This window comes from Staurois parvus, unplaced genomic scaffold, assembly GCF_062004578.1.
Source record: "Staurois parvus isolate SC_StPar_1 unplaced genomic scaffold, SC_StPar_1.0 ptg001156l, whole genome shotgun sequence".
Lineage (NCBI taxonomy): Eukaryota > Metazoa > Chordata > Amphibia > Anura > Ranidae > Staurois > Staurois parvus.
In genome coordinates, this window is record NW_028318952.1 from 174,914 (window position 1) to 198,764 (window position 23,851).

General features: G+C 43.1%; 1 protein-coding gene across 1 annotated transcript; it reads right to left on the minus strand.

The window, feature by feature from the left end:
* Positions 1-7,570: 7,570 nt before the first annotated feature.
* On the minus strand, positions 7,571-23,841 carry CINP (cyclin dependent kinase 2 interacting protein). The gene is made up of 5 exons (XM_089659431.1): positions 23,729-23,841; positions 19,223-19,391; positions 17,813-17,924; positions 12,712-12,841; positions 7,571-9,245 (listed from the first exon to the last, which is right to left on the minus strand). Exons 1-5 carry the CDS (start codon positions 23,733-23,735, stop codon positions 9,043-9,045), a joined length of 621 nt encoding a protein of 206 aa, XP_089515557.1. The 5' UTR covers positions 23,736-23,841; the 3' UTR covers positions 7,571-9,042.
* Positions 23,842-23,851: the final 10 nt, after the last annotated feature.

Consider the following 23,851-nt stretch of genomic DNA (forward strand, 5'->3'; position numbering starts at 1 on the left):
AGGAATGCATTGAAAACCAATTAATCTGTTCCTGAGGTCAGGAAAAAAAAAAGTCATCTGTTCAAAACTTTATAAAGTGCACTCTAAAGGCATAAATACTGTACAGGGACATGATTAACCCCTTGACGCTGATGGCACACAAATATGCGGCCTCATGGAACTGGGCTTTTTTCCATAGGGCCACATATTTGCGTACCTGTCTTTGTGCGGCGCACTCCCAGCACAGAGACTGTGGTGTCACTGAGAGCCCCGGGTCCTGTTCTAACGATCGGGACCCCCGATTCCAGGTCACATGACTGCTGTGATAGCCTCTGATTGGCTATCACAGTGATCAGTCACTGTGCAGCCCGACCCCCTTGTTTTTTCTCTCTATGACTGGAGAAGAGAGATACATTGTATCTCTCTAACTCCTGACATAGAGAGATAAAAAAAAATGTTTGTAAAAAAAAAAAAAAAATATTAAAAATAAAGAAAAATACCTAGATCAAGGTTTGATGTAGTTCAGTACCAGGGTTAGTGTTTGGGTCAAAGGTCAGGATTTAAAAAAAAATTGGTGTCAGTGTTAATGTCACTGTTTTAGGTAAAAAAAAAAAAAAAAAAAGACATAAAATGTGCACTATTTTTTATGGGCTGTACTATGGGTCCAAACAACATACACATATATGGTATCGCTGCGATCGTCAAGAGCTGGAGAATTTATTTTGGGTTGTTCTATGGAGGTAGGTTATGGTCGTAACAAGAAACACACAGCTAAATAAAATGATTTTTTTTTTTACTATTTTAGGGCAGTTTTCCTTTGATAATAAAAAAAAAAATTAGGAGCTATCCATTACCATTTACCACCAAATGAAAGCCCAATTTGTCCTGAAAAAAACGCGGTATAATTCACCGGGATGTACAAAGTAGTTGTGATGATATGTACGATTTTACTAACACATGTCAACGTTGCAGAATTGTGCTTAGGCATTTAGATTTACCCTTAGGCGTGAAGGAGTTAAAAAACAAGTCGTAAATTCATTGAAAACCACTTAATCCGTTTTGTATTGCGAAAAAAAATTAGTACACCGAGGCATTATTTTCAATGGATTTTTATGTGTAAACTGAAAATTGTTAACCGAGGCGTTCAAAAACCGAGGTACGCCTGTACATTTATTTTTTTAATTGATAAAAGATTGCATATTTCTTGTGGGCGAAGAGGCAATAACATTTGACAGCATGAGAAGCTTGTTTTCTTTTCTAGTCAGATGAGCAAACTATTCAAAGGTTGATGCAATGGGTTCCTTCACTGTTTAGTCTCTGAATATAACTAATGGTATTGGCAATGCATAATAAGCTGAAACTAGAGGGGGATACAAAAGATTTTTCTGCTGAATCTGGAGCCTTGTTCTGCCCTCCATAGCTGTGTATGTATATTGATGCCTCTTGAGAGACACCAAGCACACTGTATTTTTTAGTTTTGATGACAAGTAGTGGATCTCGGCTACAAAGTTGGGCTCCTGCACACTGCTGATAGCTCATTACGGGCTGTTCGTTTTAAAGCTGTAGGCAGTGTCATTGGACTATTGAGGGGCAGGGTGCTCATCTTGCAGTCCATCGAGAACCACAAGCTGTCTGCCATGGTGGCAGATTGATTTTAAAATATGACCTCGACTGTGGGAGAGAGGAACCCTTACTCGCTGTTACATAGTTAGTCTGGCTGAAAAAAGATAAAAGTCCATCCAATTCAACCATTAAGAAAAAAAAAAAAGTTATAATCCTATACCCACAGTTGATCCAGAGGAAGGAAAAAAAAACCCAGCAAAGAATGATGCAATTTGCTCCTGCAGGGGAAAAAATTCCTTCCTGATCCCCTGAGAGGCAATCGGATATTCCCTGGATCAACTTTACCTATAAATGTTATATCCAGTTATATTCTGTGTATCCAAGAAAGAATCCAGGACTTTCCTACAGCAATCCACTGAGCTGGCCAGAACCAACTCTTGAGGGAGTCTATTCCACATTTTCACAGCTCTCACTGTGAAGAAACCTTTCTGTGTTTGGAGATTTAAATTTATTTTCCTCCAAACGTAAAGAGCACCCCCTTGTCCTCTGTGATGACCTCAGGGGAAATAACTACACCGAGTTCACTATATGGACCACTGATGTATTTATACATGGAGATCATATCTCCCCTTATGTATTATACATGGAGATCATATCCCCCCTTATGTATTATACATGGAGATCATATCCCCCCTTATGTATTATACATGGAGATCTTATCCCCCCCTTATGTATTATACATGGAGATCATATCCCCCCTTATGTATTATACATGGAGATCCTATCCCCCCTTATGTATTATACATGGAGATCATATCCCCCCTTATGTATTATACATGGAGATCATATCCCCCCTTATGTATTATACATGGAGATCATATCCCCCCTTATGTATTATACATGGAGATCATATCCCCCCTTATGTATTATACATGGAGATCATATCCCCCCCTTATGTATTATACATGGAGATCATATCCCCCCCTTATGTATTATACATGGGGATCATATCCCCCCTTATGTATTATACATGGAGATCATATCCCCCATTATGTATTATACATGGAGATCATATCCCCCCTTATGTATTATACATGGAGATCATATCCCCCCCTTATGTATTATACATGGTGATCATATCCCCCCTTATGTATTTTACATGGAGATCATATCCCCTCTTATGTATTATACATGGAGATCATATCCCCCCTTAATCTCCTCTTCTCAAGAGAGAATAAATCTTTCCTCATAGCTGATCTCCTCCATGCCTCTTATCAGTTTGGTTGCCCTTCTCTGTACTTTCTCCAGTTCCCCAATGTTCTTTTTGTGAATTGGTGGCCAAAACTGAACTGCATATTCCAGATGAGGTCTTACTACTGATTTGTACCGGGGGAAATATGATATCTCTCACTCGCTGTCACAGGGGATGGGGGAAATGAAGCATGTTACACCCTAAATATGGGTGTAACATGTTTTAAAAGGTGAACTTTGCCTTTAAGACTTTGAAGAGTTTCTACACAGGTGGTGATTGTAGATTTCTTGTCCAAGTGTGTAGACACCAGAGACCGCCGCCATTCTGAAGTGGTACGTAAGCACCTTGACGCTCTTGCAGTAGGATTGGTCGTTTGTGTTAACAATTTTCTTATCTTGCCAATTCTTATGCTCTTTGCAGTATGAGATGATCACTATGACCTACAGAACACTACCTCCCTATGTAATATAGCTGAGCAGAAGTTTCCTGTAGTCCTAAGGGTTCTTTCACACCAGAACACAGTGCGGGAAACCCATGTTGTACGCACGTTTCCCATACTGTGTTCAAAGCACAGAAACCAATCGGCTTCCAGGAGTTAGACTGGCCATACAATTTTCTTGAGATTTTTGGTTTAGATTTACCAAAAACCATATAATAGGAGGTAAAACCTAACAACACTTTCAATTGTATCCAATTAGGCAGGCTCTTGCACTACATAGTTGAAGGTAAATCTAAAGGAAATTGGACAGAAAATTGTATAGTGTATGGCCAGCCTTATTGTTAAAATCTAATTGAACAAGCGGAAGTTAGAAGCTGATTGGCTACCATGTACGGCTGCACCAGATTCTGAGTGCACAAGTTTTAGTAAGGCTACGTTCACACTAGTGTTGTGTGCAGGTGGCAGAAAGGCATTTGGGAAGCGTTTTTACCACTTACCAAATGCCTTGGATAATTCTGCACATTGCAGCACATGGTGCTGTTCTAACGGGAGCGTTAGTGTTGCGGCGCGACAAAATGGACGCCTCTGGTCGAGGCAGGAGGCGTTGAAGCCTCCTAGTCTATGGTGCCGCTCCACAAACGCCCATCCGGCGTTTGCGGGGCGTTAACACCATTCAAACTTCATTATAGGCGTTTGTAACGCTTGGCAAATGCCTAGCAACCGCCGCTGAACCACCTATGCGGCGTTTGTGAAGTGGTTGTCGAGCGTTAAAAAACACTCCGCAAACGCCGGACCAACGCTTGCCAAACGCTATAGGGGCGTTTGGCAAGAGTTGGTAAAATAGTCAAGTGTGAACGAGCCCTAAATCTCCCCTACTGTCTGTGCGATCTGCTGTGGGTGTCGTATTTGAAACAACACCGCAAATGCAGTGTGTTTCCTGCATCCGATTACATGGTTCTGCAGCATCATGTGATCCGGTGCAGTGCATTTTCAATGAATGGACTGAAAATCATACCGCATAAGAATTTGGACCAAGTTTTTATGTGATTCAGGTGTGAACTGACCCTTATTTCTGTCCCAGTGAGCTGACACTGCTCCTCCATACATACAACACAGTGAATGAGCGTTGTCACCCTAGGACAGGAAGTTTGTTATTGGCAGGATCAGCTGGTGGGAAGAAAAAAAAAAAAAAGCCAGCACATCATCAAGAATTAGTAATTGTACTATATTACATTTTGTTCTTTTAGTTTTACTACTTCCAGCACAAGTTAACTTCTATAAAAAAACTTCTCAGGTTTTGTGCATTCTTTATATTTACTGTATCCCTTATTGCCAGCAGAATTTCCACCACACATTACACAAAATGCAGCAAGCAGTAATTATTATATTATTATACAGTATTTATAAAGCGCCAATAGTTCGCTCAGCGCTGTACATTACAGAGGGGGACAGAAATGACCGCTGGCTGTGCAAATAGCTGTGACCACCAGCAACCTGTCATTAAAATGTACAGGATCTTTTTTTTTTTTTTCAATAAAAATGTATTGTAAGGAAATGTAAAGGCTCAGCGGCTGCAGCTAGCCTCACCCCCGTCAAAACAGCGGATTCCTGCAGCTGCCATTTGCACTGTGGTAAATCGCCCGTGTGAACGTAGCTTAACACTTATCCAGCCAACAAGCGCTGACATTAAAACCGCTAATACCAGGGGCGGACTGACAACTCATGGGGCCCCCGGGCAATAGGGGATCATGGGGCCCCTGTGTCCTTGCCCAAACTCAAAAAAGCCTATGAAAAAGGTACCAGGGGCATCTCATGGGGCCCCCTACTGACCCCGGGCCCTCGGGCAGTGCCCGAGTTTCCAAATGGTCAGTCCGCCCCTGGCTAATACAACCAGTCAGAATTCACTGGCTTTTGCACCTTGAGCTTCACCCCGGGCATATTCACTGGAAGCACAATACTTGTTATTCATATTAACCAGCCAAATCCATCCTTTAATTTTCCTGGTGAGGTTTGAGGGGATAATATTGAGATTCTGGCAGACTTTCCCCCTCCCCTCCCACAACTTCCATCCACTATTAGCATAGCATTGTGCCTTTTTTTTTGGTACACTTTGTATAGAGATGTGTACAGACCCTGCTACAGAGATATGAGAATAATTTGCTGTACAATGGTCAGGTATGTTTTCTGTAATAAACGTTGGCTTTCTACTAAAAGTCTCTTGTTTTTTTCTTTTTGGCATGTAAGAAATAAAAGGAATGTCATTGCATGAGAAATTTGAACATTTTAGAAAATTACCTTGAAAAATAATATTTTAATAAAAATACAAAATAATTGTAAAGCAATGAGATTATTATATATATATATATTAACCGAAAATATGGCTCAAAATAATAAATATTTTAATAAAAATACAAACTAATTGTACAGCAATAAGATATATACAGTGGGGCAAAAAAGTATTTAGTCAGCACCAATTGTGCAAGTTCTCCCACTTAAAAAGGTGAGAGAGGCCTGTAATTGGGATCATAGGTAGACCTCAACTATGAGAGACAAAATGAGAAAAAAAATCCAGACAATCACATTGGCTGATTTGGAAAGAATTTATTTGCAAATTATGATGGAAAATAAGTATTTGGTCACCTACAAACAAGCAAGATTTCTGGCTCTCACAGACCTGTACCTTCTTCTTTAAGAGGCTCCTCTGTCCTGCACTCATTACCTGTATCAATGGCACCTGTTTGAACTTGTTATCAGTATAAAAGACACCTGTCCACAACCTCAAACAGTCACACTCCAAACTCCACTATGGTGAAGACCAAAGAGCTAGCGAAGGACACCAGAAACTAAATTGTAGACCTGCACCAGGCTGGGAAGACTGAATCTGCAATAGGCAAGCAGCTTGGTGTGGAAAAATCAACTGTGGGAGCAATAATTAGAAAATGGAAGACATACAAGACCACTGATAATCTCCCTCGATCTGGGGCTCCACGCAAGATCTCACCCCGTGGGGTCAAAATGATCACAAGAACGGTGAGCAAAAATCCCAGGACCACACGGGGGGACCTAGTGAATAACCTGCAGAGAGCTGGGACCAACGTAACAAAGGCTACCATCAGTAACACACTACGCCGCCAGGGACTCAGATCCTGCAGTGCCAGACGTGTCCCCCTGCTTAAGCCAGTACATGTCCGGGCCCGTCTGAAGTTTGCTAGAGAGCATATGGATGATCCAGAAGAGGATTGGGAGAATGTCATATGGTCAGATGAAACCAAAATAGAACTGTTTGGTAGAAACACAACTCGTCGTCTTTGGAGGAGAGAGAATGCTGAGTTGCATCCAAAGGACACCATACCTACTGTGAAGCATGGGGGTGGCAACATCATGCTTTGGGGCTGTTTCTCCGCAAAGGGACCAGGACGACTGATCCATGTACAGGACAGAATGAATGGGGCCATGTATCGTGAGATTTTGAGTGCAAACCTCCTTCCATCAGCAAGGACATTGAAGATGAAACGTGGCTGGGTCTTCCAACATGACAATGATCCCAAACATACCGCCCGGGCAACGAAGGAGTGGCTTCGTAAGAAGCATTTCAAGGTCCTGGAGTGGCCTAGCCAGTCTCCAGATCTCAACCCCATAGAAAACCTTTGGAGGGAGTTGAAAGTCCGTGTTGCCCAGCAATAGCCCCAAAACATCACTGCTCTAGAGGAGATCTGCATGGAGGATGGGCCAACATACCAGCAACAGTGTGTGTGCCAACCTTGTGAAGACTTACAGGAAACGTCTGACCTCTGTCATTGCCAACAAAGGATATATAACAAAGTATTGAGATGAACTTTTGATATTGACCAAATACTTATTTTCCACCATAATTTGCAAATAAATGTTTTCCATATCAGCCAATGTGATTGTCTGGATTTTTTTTCTCATTTTGTCTCTCATAGTTGAGGTCTACCTATGATGCCAATTACAGGCCTCTCTCATCTTTTTAAGTGGGAGAACTTGCACAATTGGTGGCTGACTAAATACTTTTTTGCCCCACTGTATATCCGAAAATATGCCTCAATAATAAATATTTTAATAAAAATACAAAATAATTGTACAGCAATGAGATATATATATATATATCTATCTATCTATCATTGCTGTACAATTATTTTGTATTTTTATTAAAATATTTATTATTTTGAGGCAGATTTTCAGAAAAAATAAATAAATTTATATATATATATATATACACACACACACACATATACACACACACACACATACATACACGAAAATATGGCTCAAAATAATAAATATTTTCATAAAAATACAAAATTATTGTACAGCAATAGGATATATATATTTATTATGACCGAAAATATGGCTCAAAATAATATTTTAATAGAGATACAAACAAATTGTACAGCAAATATATATATATATATATATAGATAAAATATGCCTCAAAATTGACTCCAGGTGTTTCCATTAAACAGTACTGTTAAAGGGTAACTCCACTTTTGCAGGGGAAAAAAAAATTATATATATATATACACACACACACACACATACACAATTGCAGCACAAGTCATATTGTAATTGAATGATATACAAAAAAAAAAAACCTACCTTTCCTTTTCATTCTGCAGAACTGTTTTTTGTAAAATGCAATATGACTAACTGGAGGTGCTCTGTACACAGAACGCCCCCGAGAAATATTTCCTGCTTGTGTGATTGGCTCACTGAATTTCCCAGAGATCTGCACTAAGATACAGGTTTTGAGCATCCCCTGCAACCAGAATGTTCCAGTGCGGTTTTTTTTTTGTACATCCAAAATACACAGAGTAGGTTACATGGTTGTCAATGGCATGGTTCACACCAGTGCTTGCAGTTTCGGTTCCAGAAAAAATAGTAGATCATGCTGCTTTTTATCTGCACAGAACTGTACTGGAACGTGGTAAAACACAAACACACTGGGCCCCAAATGACCCAAACAAAAGGGGGAAAAGAACATCTGGAATGTGTCAAAAACGCGCATGCAAATATGCATCCAGACTATGTTTCTATAGTGTGAACCAGATCTAAAGGGATGCAGACCCTGCCACTTTCCTCAGAGCTAGCAGGTGCAGCAGCTGATAGATAATTATGAAGTCACTCCCATACAGATTTACTCTGCACATGGACACAGACAAACAACTATTTCTCCAGGATAACAAACAGGTAGGAATCTGCAACAATTTTTTTTTTGCAATGCTCACTATGTATATAGATCACCCAAAAGGGAATTTTTTTTTCCTCAACAAAAGAGGAGTTACTCTTTAATACTACAGCATACAAACACGTTTTAGACAACTGTGCTCTTCCATCCTTGTGATAAGTTTGGGGAAGACTCCTTGCTGTTCCAGCATGGCCACGCCCGTCTACAAAGCCAGTTCCATAAAGACATGGTTCGGTGTGGAGGAACTGGAGTGTCCTGCATAGAGCCCTGACCTCAACACTACTGAATGCCTTCGGGATGAATTGGAACACCAATTTGGAGCCAGGTCTTCTCATCCAACATCAGTACGTGTCTTCACAAATGGGCACGAATTCCCCCAGACCCTCCAAAGCCTTACAGAAAGTCTCAGAGGAGTTGAGGATACTGTAGCTCACGCGGGGAGGGTGGGGGGGTATGCACTATATACTGATGCCCATGTTTTTTTTTTTAATGAAATGCCAACCAAACCGATACAAATGTGATCGTAAAGTGTCCTCAGACTTTTCTGGCCATATAGTGTACTTGTCAGTTTTTGGCAAAACAGAATTTGGCTCAGAGAGTCTGTTAAATGGGCCTGTGGCCAGTTTCCAGCAGCATGCTTTCCAGCAGGACTTTGATACTGTTGTCTACATATGGTTGATATAGCCAACAAGACAGATAGACCATCATCAGGTCCTGGTCCGCAGTGTGCGCGATTTCACCAACAATTGTGCGCTTAAGTGCCATTTCCTTCTTGTACATGTCCGACATTCTCTGCGAGGTTTCATCTGAAAAATAAAACAGGATTGACTGGCTTACAATGATAACAGTGAGATGTCACCAGTGACAGGACTGCTGGTGGGATATGGCCCTGAGCAATTCTACCCAACAGTATTCCCTCCAAACAATTCCTGTTAAACTGACCAGAGCTACTACTACAGTTCTTATCTGGGAAAAAGCAATACAGCTGTCAATGCTAGATTCCTGGCTACCATACTGATCCAATGAACTCTGAATGAATTGCTGACATGGAGCAGGAATGCAAGTCAGGAATCACCTTCTTTGTATATAAACGGCCGGACGGTGGCAGTGCAGGGTTGGCTGGCCGTTTATAAGCGGCCTCCCTGCTTGTGCGCGCTCCCTGGGAGCGTGCAGCACCGCGATCCGGTGCCCGCTGTGTCCTCCGGACACAGTGGAACACCGATCGTCGTACGGGACTTCTATGCGAGGTCCCGATCATGTGATCACTGATTGGCCAATCAGTGATCACATGCAGAGTAGTAAGCAAGATGTCATTTCTGACAATATTGCTTACTACGTGTGAAATCTGTGAATGATCAGAGATCACGATACAAGGCTATTCACAACAGCCTTGTGCCATGTGACAAGCTGTGACCAATCACAGTTCACACAGCAGTTCTCAATGGCTGCAAGAATGCAGCCAGAGAGGAGAAATGATTGCTTTTACAGCCTTTATGGATGTAAAAGCAATCAGTGTAAAAAAAAAAATCACCCCCACAAGTAGTACAGTGTCACCATGGTGACACTATACTGCTAGGGTGACAGTATGTAAAAACAAAAAAAACCAAAAAACAAATAATAAAAAAAAATAAAAATGTAAAAAAAAAATGTTTAAAAATTATAATTTTTGGTTATAAACTAATTTGGGGTTTTTTTTTTTTGCTAAAAAGATAACGGAATACATTTTGGCCAAGATTTATGCTGAAATATTATTTGGTTGCAAAACTGTATAAGAAAAACACTTTTTTTTCAAAATTTTTTGGACTTTTTCATTTACATAGCAAAAAAAAAATAAAAGCCCAGTGGTAAATAAATACCACCAAAATAAAGCTTTACCTGTCTCAAAAAAATGATAAAAGAATTCATATGGCTACAGTGTTGCCCAATTGTCCAACTGCACAATTGTCATTCAAAGTGTAATAGCACTGAAAGCTGAAAATTGGCCTGGACAGGAAGGGGGTAAAAGTGTCCGGACTTGAAGCGGTTAACTGGCAACATGCTTGTTCTGGGCCGGTGTATCCGAAAGTACTGAAGCCAGAGACAGCCAGGCTACTAACACTTTCAGGAGGTGGCCTGCTGTCCATTTTTCATACCAAATGAGTACAATGTCCTTCCTCTTGTGTCTTCGTTGGATCTTGATCTATGCCTTTCCTGCCCTGAACTCTGCTTTGCAGGATTGGGACGGTGGGCATTCTGGTAGTCCTCCTAAGCCAGATTGTCCCAAGACAGTGTAGTATGCAACCTAGACTTCTCGCAGATGTCTGCCAGAATGGCTGGATCTACTACCAAGCACCGATTTACTACCTTGCCAGGAATTCCACTTTGTACAAGGTCAGTTATTGGATGTGGAACGCGTACTGTGCTTGGTGTGAGCTCAGAGGCTTTCACTCTAGAACTTCTGTTGGGACAGATCCTTTCCTTCTTCAGTTAGGTCCAGACCATCGTTTGGCATTTGTTACCATCAAGGGCCAGATCTCTATTATTGCCATTTTTAAGAGACCATTGGATTCCCATTCTCTGATGGGCAGCACAGTGGCTTAGTCGCTAGAACTTCTGCCTTGCATTATTTGGGTCATGGGTTCAGATCCCAATCATGACATCTCCTGCATGGAGTTTGCATGTTCTCCCTGTGCTTGCGTGGGTTTTCCCTAGGTACTCCTGTTTCCTCCCACACTCCAAAGACATGCTGGTAGGTTAATTGGCTCCTGTCTAAATTGCCCCTAGTAGGAACCTTAGGCTCCATGTACACTGCAGCTGATAAACTCACATTTAGGAGCTTTTCTGCGTTTTTTTTTTCCAGAAGCCCCTGAACTCTCCCTAATGTGTCCATGTACACATATTCGTTTACAGGCACCAAACGTGCGTTCAGGAGTAGATTTTATTAGCGTTTCAAACACCAAATGCTTGTAAACACGGCCAACCGTGTTTATTAGCGTTTGTGTTTGGAAATTTTTTTTAACTCTTCCATTTTCAGATGCTGTCCAGAGCCTTTTGAAAAAGGAATGCAAAGCGTTTTTCCGGTACTCAAATGGACCCGGTACACCATACTTTGAGGTTTCGCATGAAAAAACATATGTTAGACACTGCTGCCATAATTTCTGCACAGAAATGAGCTGGAACACATCCAAACACTACCAAAAAAAAAGCTAATCTCAACACATACTGCTCTCTCTGCTTCTGCTCTCTTTATTTCTCTCAAAATGTCTGAAATAGTAAATTTTTTTTACTGTTTTTCAGTGCATTCTGGGCATTTTGGAAGGTCTCCTGAGGTTATCTTTAAAAAAGCTTCTAAACGCAAACGCGCATAAACGAGGTATGCAAACGCAACTAAAACAGACGTTTTTTAACCTACGTTTTCCAGCATTCAGTTTCCATCATTCAAGTGTTTTCCAAACGTCCCGTGTACATGGAGCCTGTAATTGTCAGCACTTAATGATAACTTAGCAGTACAACTGTAAGTGTAAAAATTGATTAAGTAATGGTAACCATGAAGACTTTTGTGCAAAGGGTCTCTTATGTGGCTCCCCCAGTCAAATCACCTTTACCTACTGTATGTGGCATTCAAACTTGATCCTTTTAATGCTTCAGAAGCTCCTGTTTGACCCCGTCGGAGACATAACTTTCTCTGCCTTGACTCACAAGTTACTTTTCCTTTTTGCTGTCACCTTGGCTAGACGAGTGTCTGAAGTGGCAGCTTCATTGTGCAAGAAACATATTGTAAAGCGCTGAGCAAACTGTTGGCGCTATAGAAATCCTATATAATAATAATAATAATAATAATAATAATAATAATAAGGAACCAGCCTACCCAGCCACATCACTCATTCACAGTATTCTGTGAATGGGAAAGCTACAAGTTTCCACAGCCTTTGTGGCTGTCGGCTTGTAGTTCTCAATGAACTACCACGGCACTGTTGAGCGTTACGGTAGTTCATTGATTCTTCCTTTCATTGTGTATCTGCTGGCCTGTATGAGGTACGAACACACAGATAAAGGTCTGCAGGAGTCGTGCATGGCACCAGCCATCTGATTGCTGGTGCAATGCTTTCCAGGCTTCCACAACAAAAAGAAACAAATACACATTTTTTTTACCTGCAAAAAAAAAAATGTGCATTTATTATTTTTTGTTAAAAGGTGAACTTCTCCTTTAACTGATGCTGAAAACACTGACAGACAAACAAAAGAATGAAGAAAACCATGTAAAAAGCAATACAGTAGGAACAGATTGCTCACAGAAAAGTGAAGTAGGCCATGTATGGAATAGTACAGGACAAGGTGTTTCACCACGGCACTGAAAAGCCTCCAGATCGCACACTCCTTTAAATGTCGACGTCAGTTTTTCCATCTTCATTTGTATTTGTTGCTGAGGGTTCAAAAATGGTTGAAATCATTTGGAAGCATTGAGAGAAAAACGAACATATAGATTAATGTCAGCTACATAGGCATCTTTACTCAAAGCTTAAAAGAGAAGTAAGACCAAATCATTTTTGGCCATACTTCTTTTCTGGGCCCTAGGAGTGCGCTTAGTTTTGCACTCTTGTGACTCAGGCTGATAGCGTATTATAGTCAGCTATCAGCCTACATGGCAGAGCTGCCCCAGGCTCTGGAAGGATTCTGACAATATTGTCAGGATCCACCCAGCCGTCTGAATGACAGCTGGCTCCACCTCTCAGCACGAAGCTGGAACCAATTGCGCTCACCCACTCTCCAGCCCCACACCCCAGTGAGCATTGAGAGGCCGAGCAGAGAGCGGTGACTGACAGTCACTACTCTCTTTCCGAGCAGACGGAAAACTGAGCGATCAACGGTCATCTGATCGCTCAGTTCTCAGGCTTAGAGGGTGAACTCGTTTATGCTGAGCACTGTATCTGCCAGGGTTAAAGGAGAAGTTTAGGGTATATAAAAAATAAACATGCATACTCAACTTAATGGTGCGATGCTGCAGCTGCCTCACATTGGCTCTAAGCCTGAGAACTGAGCGATCAGATGACCGTTGATACTAAACTGCTCCTTTAACCCCTGGCAGATACAGTGCTCAGCATAAATGAGTACACCCCAACAGATTTGTCAGAAAAGCTTTACTTTCCTCCTCAGAATCAACATTTTCTATGGGACACTATACTACAAAATACTCCCACAAATGTGGGCCATTGATTGCAAACAAGATTTGTTCATTTGCACGCACAAAAAATATTTTTCCTAACAAATTCATTCAAGACCGTGTTGCAAAAATGAATACACCCCAATGAAAGTCTTAGGAGAAGAGCTATATTTTAGACAACAAAATCCTAGTTAATAAGAATTCAACTACAGGTAAGTCTAATTATTCAGTAATCAGGTGTCCAGCAGACAGGTGATTATAATAGGGCGTTAAAGAAAACCCCTCCCATTTCATGCTGTCAGCAATGGCACCACATGGAAGAGAAATGTCACAAGGTCTGAGAAAGAAAATAATTTCTTTACACAAGAAAGGTGAAGGCTACAAGAAGATCAGCAAAGCTTTACTTATCAGTCAGAATACTGTAGCAAAAATTATACAAAAATTTAACAAAGATGGAACTGCAACCATCTCACAGAGACGTCTAGGCCATCCACAGAAGTTAACACTTCGACAGGAGCATTTTCTGAAGGGTTGAAGAAAATCATCATGCAAGTTCACTGCAGTTAGCTAAAGAAGTAGAAAGCCAGAGGGTGATTGCTTCTCGTGACACAATACGGCGTACACTGCAGAGGAATAACAGGCATGGATGTCGTCCTCCAGAAACTTCTCCTAAAGCCCATGCACAAAAAAGCCTGCCTAGAATTTGTCAGAGCCTATGCTGAAAAAGAAGACTACTGGAACTCTGTAGTCTGGAGTGATGATACCAAGATAAATGTTTTTGGAACGGATGGCTTCAACATTATATGGCGTCGCAAAGGTGAGGAGTACAAAGAAAAATGCATGGCGCCTACTGTGAAACATGGTGGTGGCAGTGTCCTTCTGTGGGGCTGCATGAGAACTGCTGGTGTTGGGGAGCTGCATTTCATGGATAGTATCATGAATTCACAGATGTACTGCCATATATTGAAAGAGAAGATGCTACCATCACACCGCGCCTTTGGTCGTCGTGCACTTTTCCAACATGACAATGATCCAAAACACACATCTAAGGCCACTGTTGCATTTCTGAAGAAGAACCGGAGAAAGGGATTCAGTGGCCAAGTATCTCTCCTACTCTGAACCCAATCCAAACACCTATGGGGAATTTTGAAAAGACAAGTTGAGCATCACTTTCCATCCAGCACCCAGGCTCTAAAAGAGATCGTTCTTGAAGAATGGAAAAAGATGGATGTTGCACTATGGCACCAACTTGTTCGTTCCATGCCTAGAAGACTTGGTGCCATCCTTACAAATCATGGAGGTCATACAGAATACTAGATAGAGTAGTTTTTGTTGTGGGGTGGATTCATTTTTGCATCAACTAATTTAAGTAAAATTGAAGATTTTGTAATCTAAGTGATATTATTAACCTTTCTTTCATGTAATCAGCTAAACAAATGTTCTATAAAACTCAGTTTTGTCATCATTTTGGAAATTTTTCTTACGTTCATTGAGATATTGATTAAAATCTTACATTTCAAAAGGCGTGTACTCATTTATGCTGAGCACTGTATATAAAAAACACCATAAAAGAGCAGTTAGACATTCAAAAAATAAAGAAAAAACATGAAATCTATTTTAACCCCTTGCCTACAGGGCACTTATACCCCCTTCCTGCCCAGGCCAATTTCCAGCTTTCAGCGCTATCACACTTTGAATGACAATTGCGCGGTCATGCAACACTGTACCCATATGAGATTTTTATCATTTTTTTTGAGACAGATAGAGCTTTCTTTTAGTGGTATTTAATCACCTCTGTGATTTTTATTTTTTCTTAAACAAACCAAAAACCGCTGAAAATTTTGAAAAAAAACTTTTTTTTAGTTTTTGTTATACAATTTTGTAAATAAGTGATTTTTCTGCTTCACTGATGTGCGCTAATGAGGCTGCTCTGATGGACACTGATAGGTGGCACTGATGGACACTGATAGGTGGCACTGATGAGGAGGCACTGGTAAGTTGCACTGATAGGCATTGACAGGCATCACTGATGGGCACTGAAAGGCAGCACTGATACATGACACTGATATATGGCACTGATGCACACTGATAGGCGACATTGACTGGCACTGATAGGTGGCACTGATTGGCATTGATAGGTGGCACTGATGGGTGACATTGAAAGGCAGCTCAGATGGGCACTGATATGTGGCATTGATGTGCACTGGTATGCACTGATATGTGGCATCGATGTGGCACTGGCAGGTGGCATTGATGGGCACTGACAGGTGGCACTTCTGGGGCCACACTGATCATCAGTGCCCTGATGATCAGTGTACATGTCCCCTCCTCGGAAAGCCGATTATCATCTCTCCTCTCGAGCTGTCAGCGTGACAGCTCGAGAGGAGAGAAATGCCGATAACCGGCATTTCCGTGTTTACATGTGATCAGCTGTGACTGGACACAGCTGATCACATGACCGAACCGACATCTTCGGCTCTTTCCGTGATCCGCTGTGTCCAAGGGACACAGCGCACTGGTGATCGCTGCACTGCGCACTCCCTGAGCCGCGCATGCGCAGTGAGAATGGAAGGACGTCATATGACGTCCTATCAGAACGAGAGAACCACCTTGCGCCTGTCATTGTACTATAGGGCGGGCGGAAGGTGGTTAAAGTGGTAGCAAACTCTTGTTGTTTATATTTACCTACAGGTGAGCTTATAATAAACCCTACCAGTTGGTAAAATGAATATCTCCTAAACTTGCACTGTTTAGGAGATATCCTAGTGAGCAGTGAGTAAGACTCCCACGAGTGACATCATTGTGGATTGGCCATTCGAGTGGTCACAGCCCGCAAACCCAGAAGGAAGACCTGGAGAAGACGGAAGCAGGGGCGGACTGACAACTCATGGGGCCCCCGGGCAATAGGGGATCATGGGGCCCATGTCCTTGCCCAAACTCAAAAAAGCCTATGAAAAAATTACCAGGGGCATCTCATGGGGCCCCCTACTGACCCCGGGCCCTCGGGCAGTGCCCAAGTTTCCAAGTGGTCAGTCCACCCCTAGACGGAAGGCTCTGCAGCAGTGACAGCGCACCTCTGGAGGGCTTCATTTTAAGGCAAGTCCTTTATAATGGGCCAGTGTGCGATGCATATTAGCACATTATGCATTTGGCTTGCAGGAGGAAACATTTTTTTTTTTTTCAAAGACTTTATTACCGCTTTAAATGCTTTTATTGCAAACACCTAAATCAATCTCCCACTCTCCTGTGCCACTGAACTGGGAGAGGGAGGCTTATTACAGACAACATTAGACAATACTGCATGCATATATGCTAAGGGGCAGCACAGTGGCTAAATGGTCAGCACTTCCGCCTGGTAGTACTGGGGTTGTTGGTTTGAATCCCAGCCTCGGCACCACCTGCCTGGAGTTTGCATGTTCTCCCTGTGCCTGCGTGGGTTTCCTCCGGGTACTCCGGTTTCCACCCACACTCCAAAGACATGCTGGTAGGTTAATTGGCTCCTGTCTAAATTGTCCCTAGAATGTGTATGTATGAATGTGAGTTAGGGACCTTAGATTGTACACCCCTTGAGGGTTAGGGACCTTAGATTGTACACCCCTTGAGGGTTGGGGACCTTAGATTGTACACCCCTTGAGGGTTGGGGACTGATGTGAATGTACAATATATATGTAAAGTGCTGTGTAAACTGACAGCGCTATATAAGTACCTGAAATAAATAAAATAAATAAAGAGTGAGCACAGATCTCATCAATCTTCTGTGGCTCCGTCACTGTCCAATCCCAGACTGGGAAGGTGACTTTGCTGTATTGCTTAACCACAGTTCCGTAATCAATGTTCCTTGTTATAGTGGAGACACTGAGGGTGCTAAGTGTGAGGCTCCTGCTGCAGTCAATTTGAAAGAGGGAGCAGGGGTGTGGCTTGTCAGGCACTGTGTGTGTCTATGGATGCACACAGCTTGGCTCAGGAACATGACAGGAGCACACACACAGGTGTCTCCTTAGCACCAAGCAAGGGAAGAAGAGGACAGGAGAAGGAGTAAAGGAAAAGGAATATACATAATAGGTGAGTTTGGACCTCCTATGCTTTCTAAAAAAAGGGTTTTTGCGATTTTTGTTGCAAGTATTGTAATACGAGTCTATGTGTACCTGTGTTTACTGATAGGAAGTGAGTGAGCCAACCCCTTCAACATGAACCCAAATATGAGTTTTCAATGATTATGAAGCACATACATACCATACTTTCCAGTATGTCCACCAGTTCTGAGCACATCCTTTCCAGCTCCTCTTTATCCTTAACATTCTGGTTACCAGGTAAAGTATCATCTGCTAACATCTTCTCATAAGATCTACAAGAAAAACATGTAGAAGACTGATGGATATTTATGTATATAAATGCAGGTGAGGATTGCTCACTATTAACCCTTCACTGTATGTGAGGAGGCAGCTTGCAGCAGGGACACTAAGCACCTAAAGAGAGGACTCGTCACCAGACTAGTTGCATGGAGCAGACAGTCCCATGCATCCCAATTGACATGAATGGGACTGCCTACACACACATGCATGGAACACGTGTACATCACCGTGTGGGCAAACATGGTCCTTGCATGGGCGTATGCTTAAAGCGGTTGTGAACCTCTGACATGAAATATGAACAAAGCATATCCCTCTATAGTGTGTACTTGTCTTAGTCCAGAGCACTAAGTGTCATTTCTGTCTGCTTCCCTCTTCTGCAGCTATCTGCATGAGTCACTTCTGACAAGTTTTCCTGACACCAAGAGCTAAAAAGGTGACAGAGGAGAGATCTCCAGCACACAGAACCATGATTGACAGCCTCAGCTCTGTTCCTGTGTGCTGTGTGAAGGGGGGCGTTTCCTATTCCTCCAATCAGCTCTCAATGAGCTTTGCAGAGCGTAACTTTAGCTCCCCGCTCCCTACTTTCTGAAATCTCAAACAAGCTGTATACTATAAATTCTGCACTTTGAAAGACTGCACAGAAGAAAGGGCTGCAAATAAACAGGTACAGCTTTTGCAGGAGGATTTGTTTCATCTCAGTGTATCACCTGAGGCCAGTCATTTCACTGGGTATATGCAAGGGCTTAAAACCACTTTAACCACTTGCTGCCCTGCCACAGTACAGTTACTGCGGCAAGGCGGCATGTATTTATATGTAATTGAGCCTGCTCAGATGTAGGAGCGAGCAGCATGTCCCCTACTGTGACTGCTTTATCCACTGGACACAGCAGATCACTGTTACTGGTAACTGGGTATCATGTGATCGCTATGATTGGTCAAAGCGATCACATGATGACAAATGTAAATCAAATGTTGTGCTGAACGGGCGGAGGGGGCGAGGCCGAGCCGCCCGTTCTCTGTCAATGGATACAGACAGGGTGGTTCGGGGGCGAGCCTGCACGAGTGCCTCCATGGAAAGCAGCTTTCTGCAGGGGCACCTGCCGAAGAGAAGCTTGGAGCGCCAGAGGGGTTCCACAGAAAAGGATCGGGGCTGCCCTGTGCAAAACCACTGCACACAGCAGGTAAGTACTCTATGTTTGTTATTGTAATTTTAAAAGAAAGGGAGCTTTAGTGTCGTTTAAGTAAGATTGTGTCAACGAGGTCCTAGACTGAACTTGCTTACGACACTTACAGGTTGCTTATTCTCAAATTGACGATCTTGCTCGCCACCCCAAACGCACTGTCATTAAGGTTCTCCCACTTCAGCATCACGTTGTGCCAATCCGCAGCATTGTCCTTGACCTTCCTGGTGCTGCCTGTTAAAACGGTCTTCTTAGGTGTCACACAGCCGGGGCTTTTACCTGCAGATGAGAAATATACAAAAAACGGTTACTAGTGAACAATCAACCAGCCAAACAAATCCAATGTTTAATATGGTGCTCAGCTTTAGAAAGGACATGCCCTTTAAAGCGATTCTAAAGGTTCATTGTTTTGTGTGAGTAAAATAGCAAACATGTCTATACTTACCTGCTGTGTGCAGTCGTTTTTCACAAAGCAACCCAGATCTTAATCTTCTCGGGTCCTCGGCAGGCTCTCCTGTCTGTCGGGTGCCCCCATAGCAAGCAGCATGCTATGGGGGCACCCACTGCTCCATGTGTCCATTTGCACGCAGAGCCGAGGCTTTGCCCCGCCCCCTCTCTCCTCGTTGGCTGACTGGCTGTGTGTGCCAATGGCTCCTGCTTCTGTCTCAGCCAATGCGGAGGCAAAGACCTGGGACAGCCAAGGCTGTCATTCACATCGCTGGATCACGACGGGGCTCAGGTAAATGAGTAAAATAGCAAACATGTCTATACTTACCTGCTGTGTGCAGTGGTTTTACACAGAGCAACCCAGATTCTCCTCTACTCGGGTCCCTGGCAGACTCTCCTGTCTGTCGGGTGTCCCCATAGCAAGCAGCATGCTATGGGGGTACCCGCTGCTCCATATGTCCATTCACATGAGGAGCCAAGGCTTTGCCCCGTCCCCTATCCCTTCATTGGCTGACTGGCTGTGTGTGCCAATGGCTCCCGCTTCTGTCTCAGCCAATGAGGAGACAGAGACCTGGGACAACCAAGGCTGTCATTCACATCGCTGGATCACGATGGGGCTCAGGTAAGTACTGAGGGGGCTGGGGGCACTGCTGCGCACAAAAAGTTTCAACCTTCAGCCTTTACAACCACTTTAAATTCCAGTTCAGGGAATAGGAAAGAGTCATCAACCCTTCTGTTTGCGTCCCATTGGATCCACCTTCTTTAATGGCCATGCATGCTTTGATAAATGATCGATTTATTTTCTGATTGATCTCTTCCGATTGGAATAATCAATCGACATTCGACAACATATTCAATTGATAAGCAACACACAGGGAAGTAGATTTTGATGAATGACAAGCTGTATGATCATAACGCACAATAATCATCGATCGCATCTTTGTTATCTGATCGCTCAAAATATGAACGTATTCATGAGCAAAATATCTCAGTGCTGCCGATCAATGCAAAGCGATCGTTAGTTTTCTGCTCCAACCCAGGCGTCCTTTTATCATGTGGCGGTAAATGACTGCTGCTCAGCTCTCCGGCATTCTCAGAGGAGAGAGTTCTCTCCTGAATGCCTTTTTATGAAGCGGTGTACAGTTGCAAGAAAAAGTATGTGAACCCCTTGTGATTACGTGGAGTTTTGCATGAATTGGGCATAAAATGTGCTCTGAACGTCATCTAAGTCACAACAATAGAAGAACACAGTCTGCTGAACATAATACTACACAAACATTAGATGTTGCCATGATTTAATTGCACATAACATGTAAACATTCACAGTGCAGGGAGGAAAAAGTATGTGAACCTTTGAACCTAATAACTGGTTGACCCTCCTTTGGCCGCAATAACCTCAACCAAACGTTTCCTGTAGTTGCAGATCAGACCTGCACAATGATCTGGAGTCATTTTGGACCACTCCTCTTCACAAAACTGTTTCAGTGTAGCAATATTCTTGGGATGTCTGGTGTGAATCGCTCTCTTAAGGTCATGCCACAGCATTTCAATCGGGTTGAGGTCAGGACTCTGCCTGGGCCACTCCAGAAGGCGTATTCTGTGTTGTTGCAGCCATTGTTTTGTTGAATTACTTGTGTGCTTTGGGTCATTGTCCTGTTGCATCACCCATCCTCTGCGGAGCTTCAGTTGGCGGACAGATGGTCGTACGTTTTCCTGCAAAATGTCTTGATAAACTCTGGAATTCATTTTCCCATCAATGACAACAATCCGTCCAGGCCCTGAGGCAGCAAAGCAGCCCAAAACCATGATGCTCCCTCCGCCATGTTTCACAGTGGGGATGAGGTTTTGATGTTGGTGTGCTGTGCCTTTTTTTCTCCACACATAGTGTTGTGTGTTCTTCCCAAACAACTCAATCTTGGTTTCATCTGTCCACAGTATATTTTGCCAGTAGTGCTGTGGAACATCCAGGTGCTCTTTTGCAAACTTCAAACGTGCTGCAATATTCTTTTTGGACAGCAATGGCTTCCTCCGTGGTGTCCTCCCATGTTCTCCATTCTTGTTTAATGTTTTCCTTATTGTAGATGTGTCAACAAAAATGTTAGCATGTGCCAGAGATTTCTGTAGGTCTTTAGCTGACACTCTGGGATTCTTCTTTACCTCATGCAGCATTCTGCGCTGTGCTCTTGCAGTCATTTTTACAGGACGACCACGCCTAGGGAGAGTAGCAACAGTGCTAAACTTTCTCCATTTGTAGACAGTCTGTCTTACCGTGGACACATGAACATCAAGGCTTTTGGAGATACTTTTGTAACCCTTTCCAGCTTCATGCAAGTCAGCAATTCTTGATCGTAGGTCTTCTGAGAGCTCTTTTCTGCGAGGCATGGTTCACATCAGATAGTGCTTCTTGAAACCAGTAAACCCAAAACAGGTGTGTGCTTTTTAAGGGCAGGACAGCTGTCAGCAACACATCCAATATCATCACACTGATTGGAGTCAAGGTTGGCTCACTCCTGGCTCCAATTAGCTCTGGGAGAAGTCATTAAGCTAGGGCCTCACATACTTTTTCCTCCCTGCACTGTGAATGTTTACATGTTATGTGCAATTAAACCATGGCAACATCTAATGTTTGTGTAGTATTATGTTCAGCAGACTGTGTTCTTCTATTGTTGTGACTTAGATGACGTTCAGAGCACATATTATGCCCAATTCATGCAAAACTCCACGTAATCCCAAGGGGTTCACATACTTTTTCTTGCAACTGTAGATCACGTCTCCGAACGAAGGGAGAAGCGATCTACAAATGCTTTGAACGCTGGAAAACGGCTGCTGTTACTATAATCTCGCGAGATTACAATAAGAGATCAGCCAAACACCGTTTACTAAGCAGCAGTAAATTATCGCTGCTTTGTTTGCGGATCCTCCAGCTCTGGGCTGAAGAATCTGGAGGGAGAACACAGTTCACCAGTGAAGGGCTGACATTGCTCCTTCATACACTGGCAGTCTGTGTGCTGAGATGATCAGAGGAGAACATGTTGGTATGTTCTATAACAGAAAATAAAATATATAGTTTTCATTTATATAATAAAAAACCCAGTGATGAACACCCTATTTGTGTGAAAAGAAATGATATAAATTTTATTTTGGGTACAGCGTTGCATGACCGTGCAACTACCAGTTAAAGTAGCGCAGTGGAGAATAGAAAAAAAAAAGCCTTGGTCATGAAAGTTTGAGCCTTGTTCACATGCCACGGTTGCAATGCTTTTGCTTTTTGTCTGCAGCAAAAAAAAGATCACCCTTGACATGTTCAACAGGCCGTACTGGCGTCCAATGTGACCCAGTTATGTGAATGGGGACACACCGCTAACTCCTCCACATGGTGCAGCATTTACAGGGTTAAAACCCTCCTCCTCCTCACTATCAAACGGTTGTAAAAGGCAATCCAAACAAGGTTTGCTTTTTAGAGGCACTGCAATTTAGTCGTCTCTGTACATCTCTATGCAATGCAGGCAGATCATGGCTGGTGGGCGTGGGCACTGCACATAGCTTCCTGAAAACATCCCAGCACCCTACCCCTATGCTCCTCCCATGTGCTTTCAGCTCTGATGCAACAGTGGGAGGAGTTATGCAAATCTGAAAAAGCCTTGGTGTCAAGTCTGGAGGAGTGGGTGTTCTTCGGAAGAAGGAAACGCCCACATGTGATGCTGAGCCTCCATGATTGACAGAACTGAAGTCCAATGAATGAAAGGAGCCAGGGACAGTCAGGCTGAGGAGGAAAGCGCTTAGATGATGATGGGTGTCCGCCATCAAGGAAATTACACGGTGAGGAACTCACAGTGTGTTGCGAAATCAGAGGAAGCCATTCCAGTCCAGGAGAGTAGGCGGTAGAAGGCCGGAGGTCAGGTCTGATCTTGTCTGTGACCACTGGGGGAGATTGTCCCTCACTTCCTGTACTGTGACACCAGGATATGAAGAGGGAGGTTGTCACAGCCAGCAGTGAACAGATTGTTAGAAGGTCTGGAAACATGGGGACGTTCTGGTTGGAGTTGTCCTTTAATTCTCACGATACAGTACATAGAAATCCATTATCTATAGAATTACCCAGAGCACGTCCAGCCTATGAGGGCCATGAACACCCCGACCCCCCCATACCCCGCACCCGGGTCACTTACTCTCCATGACAACGGCGTGAGCGCGGAACTCCACTGAATATGCGGCGTGGGCCGCCCACGTGACCCTCCACAACACACACGGCTTCCGCCTTCCGTACGGGGACAGGAAGTGCGCTAAGGGCA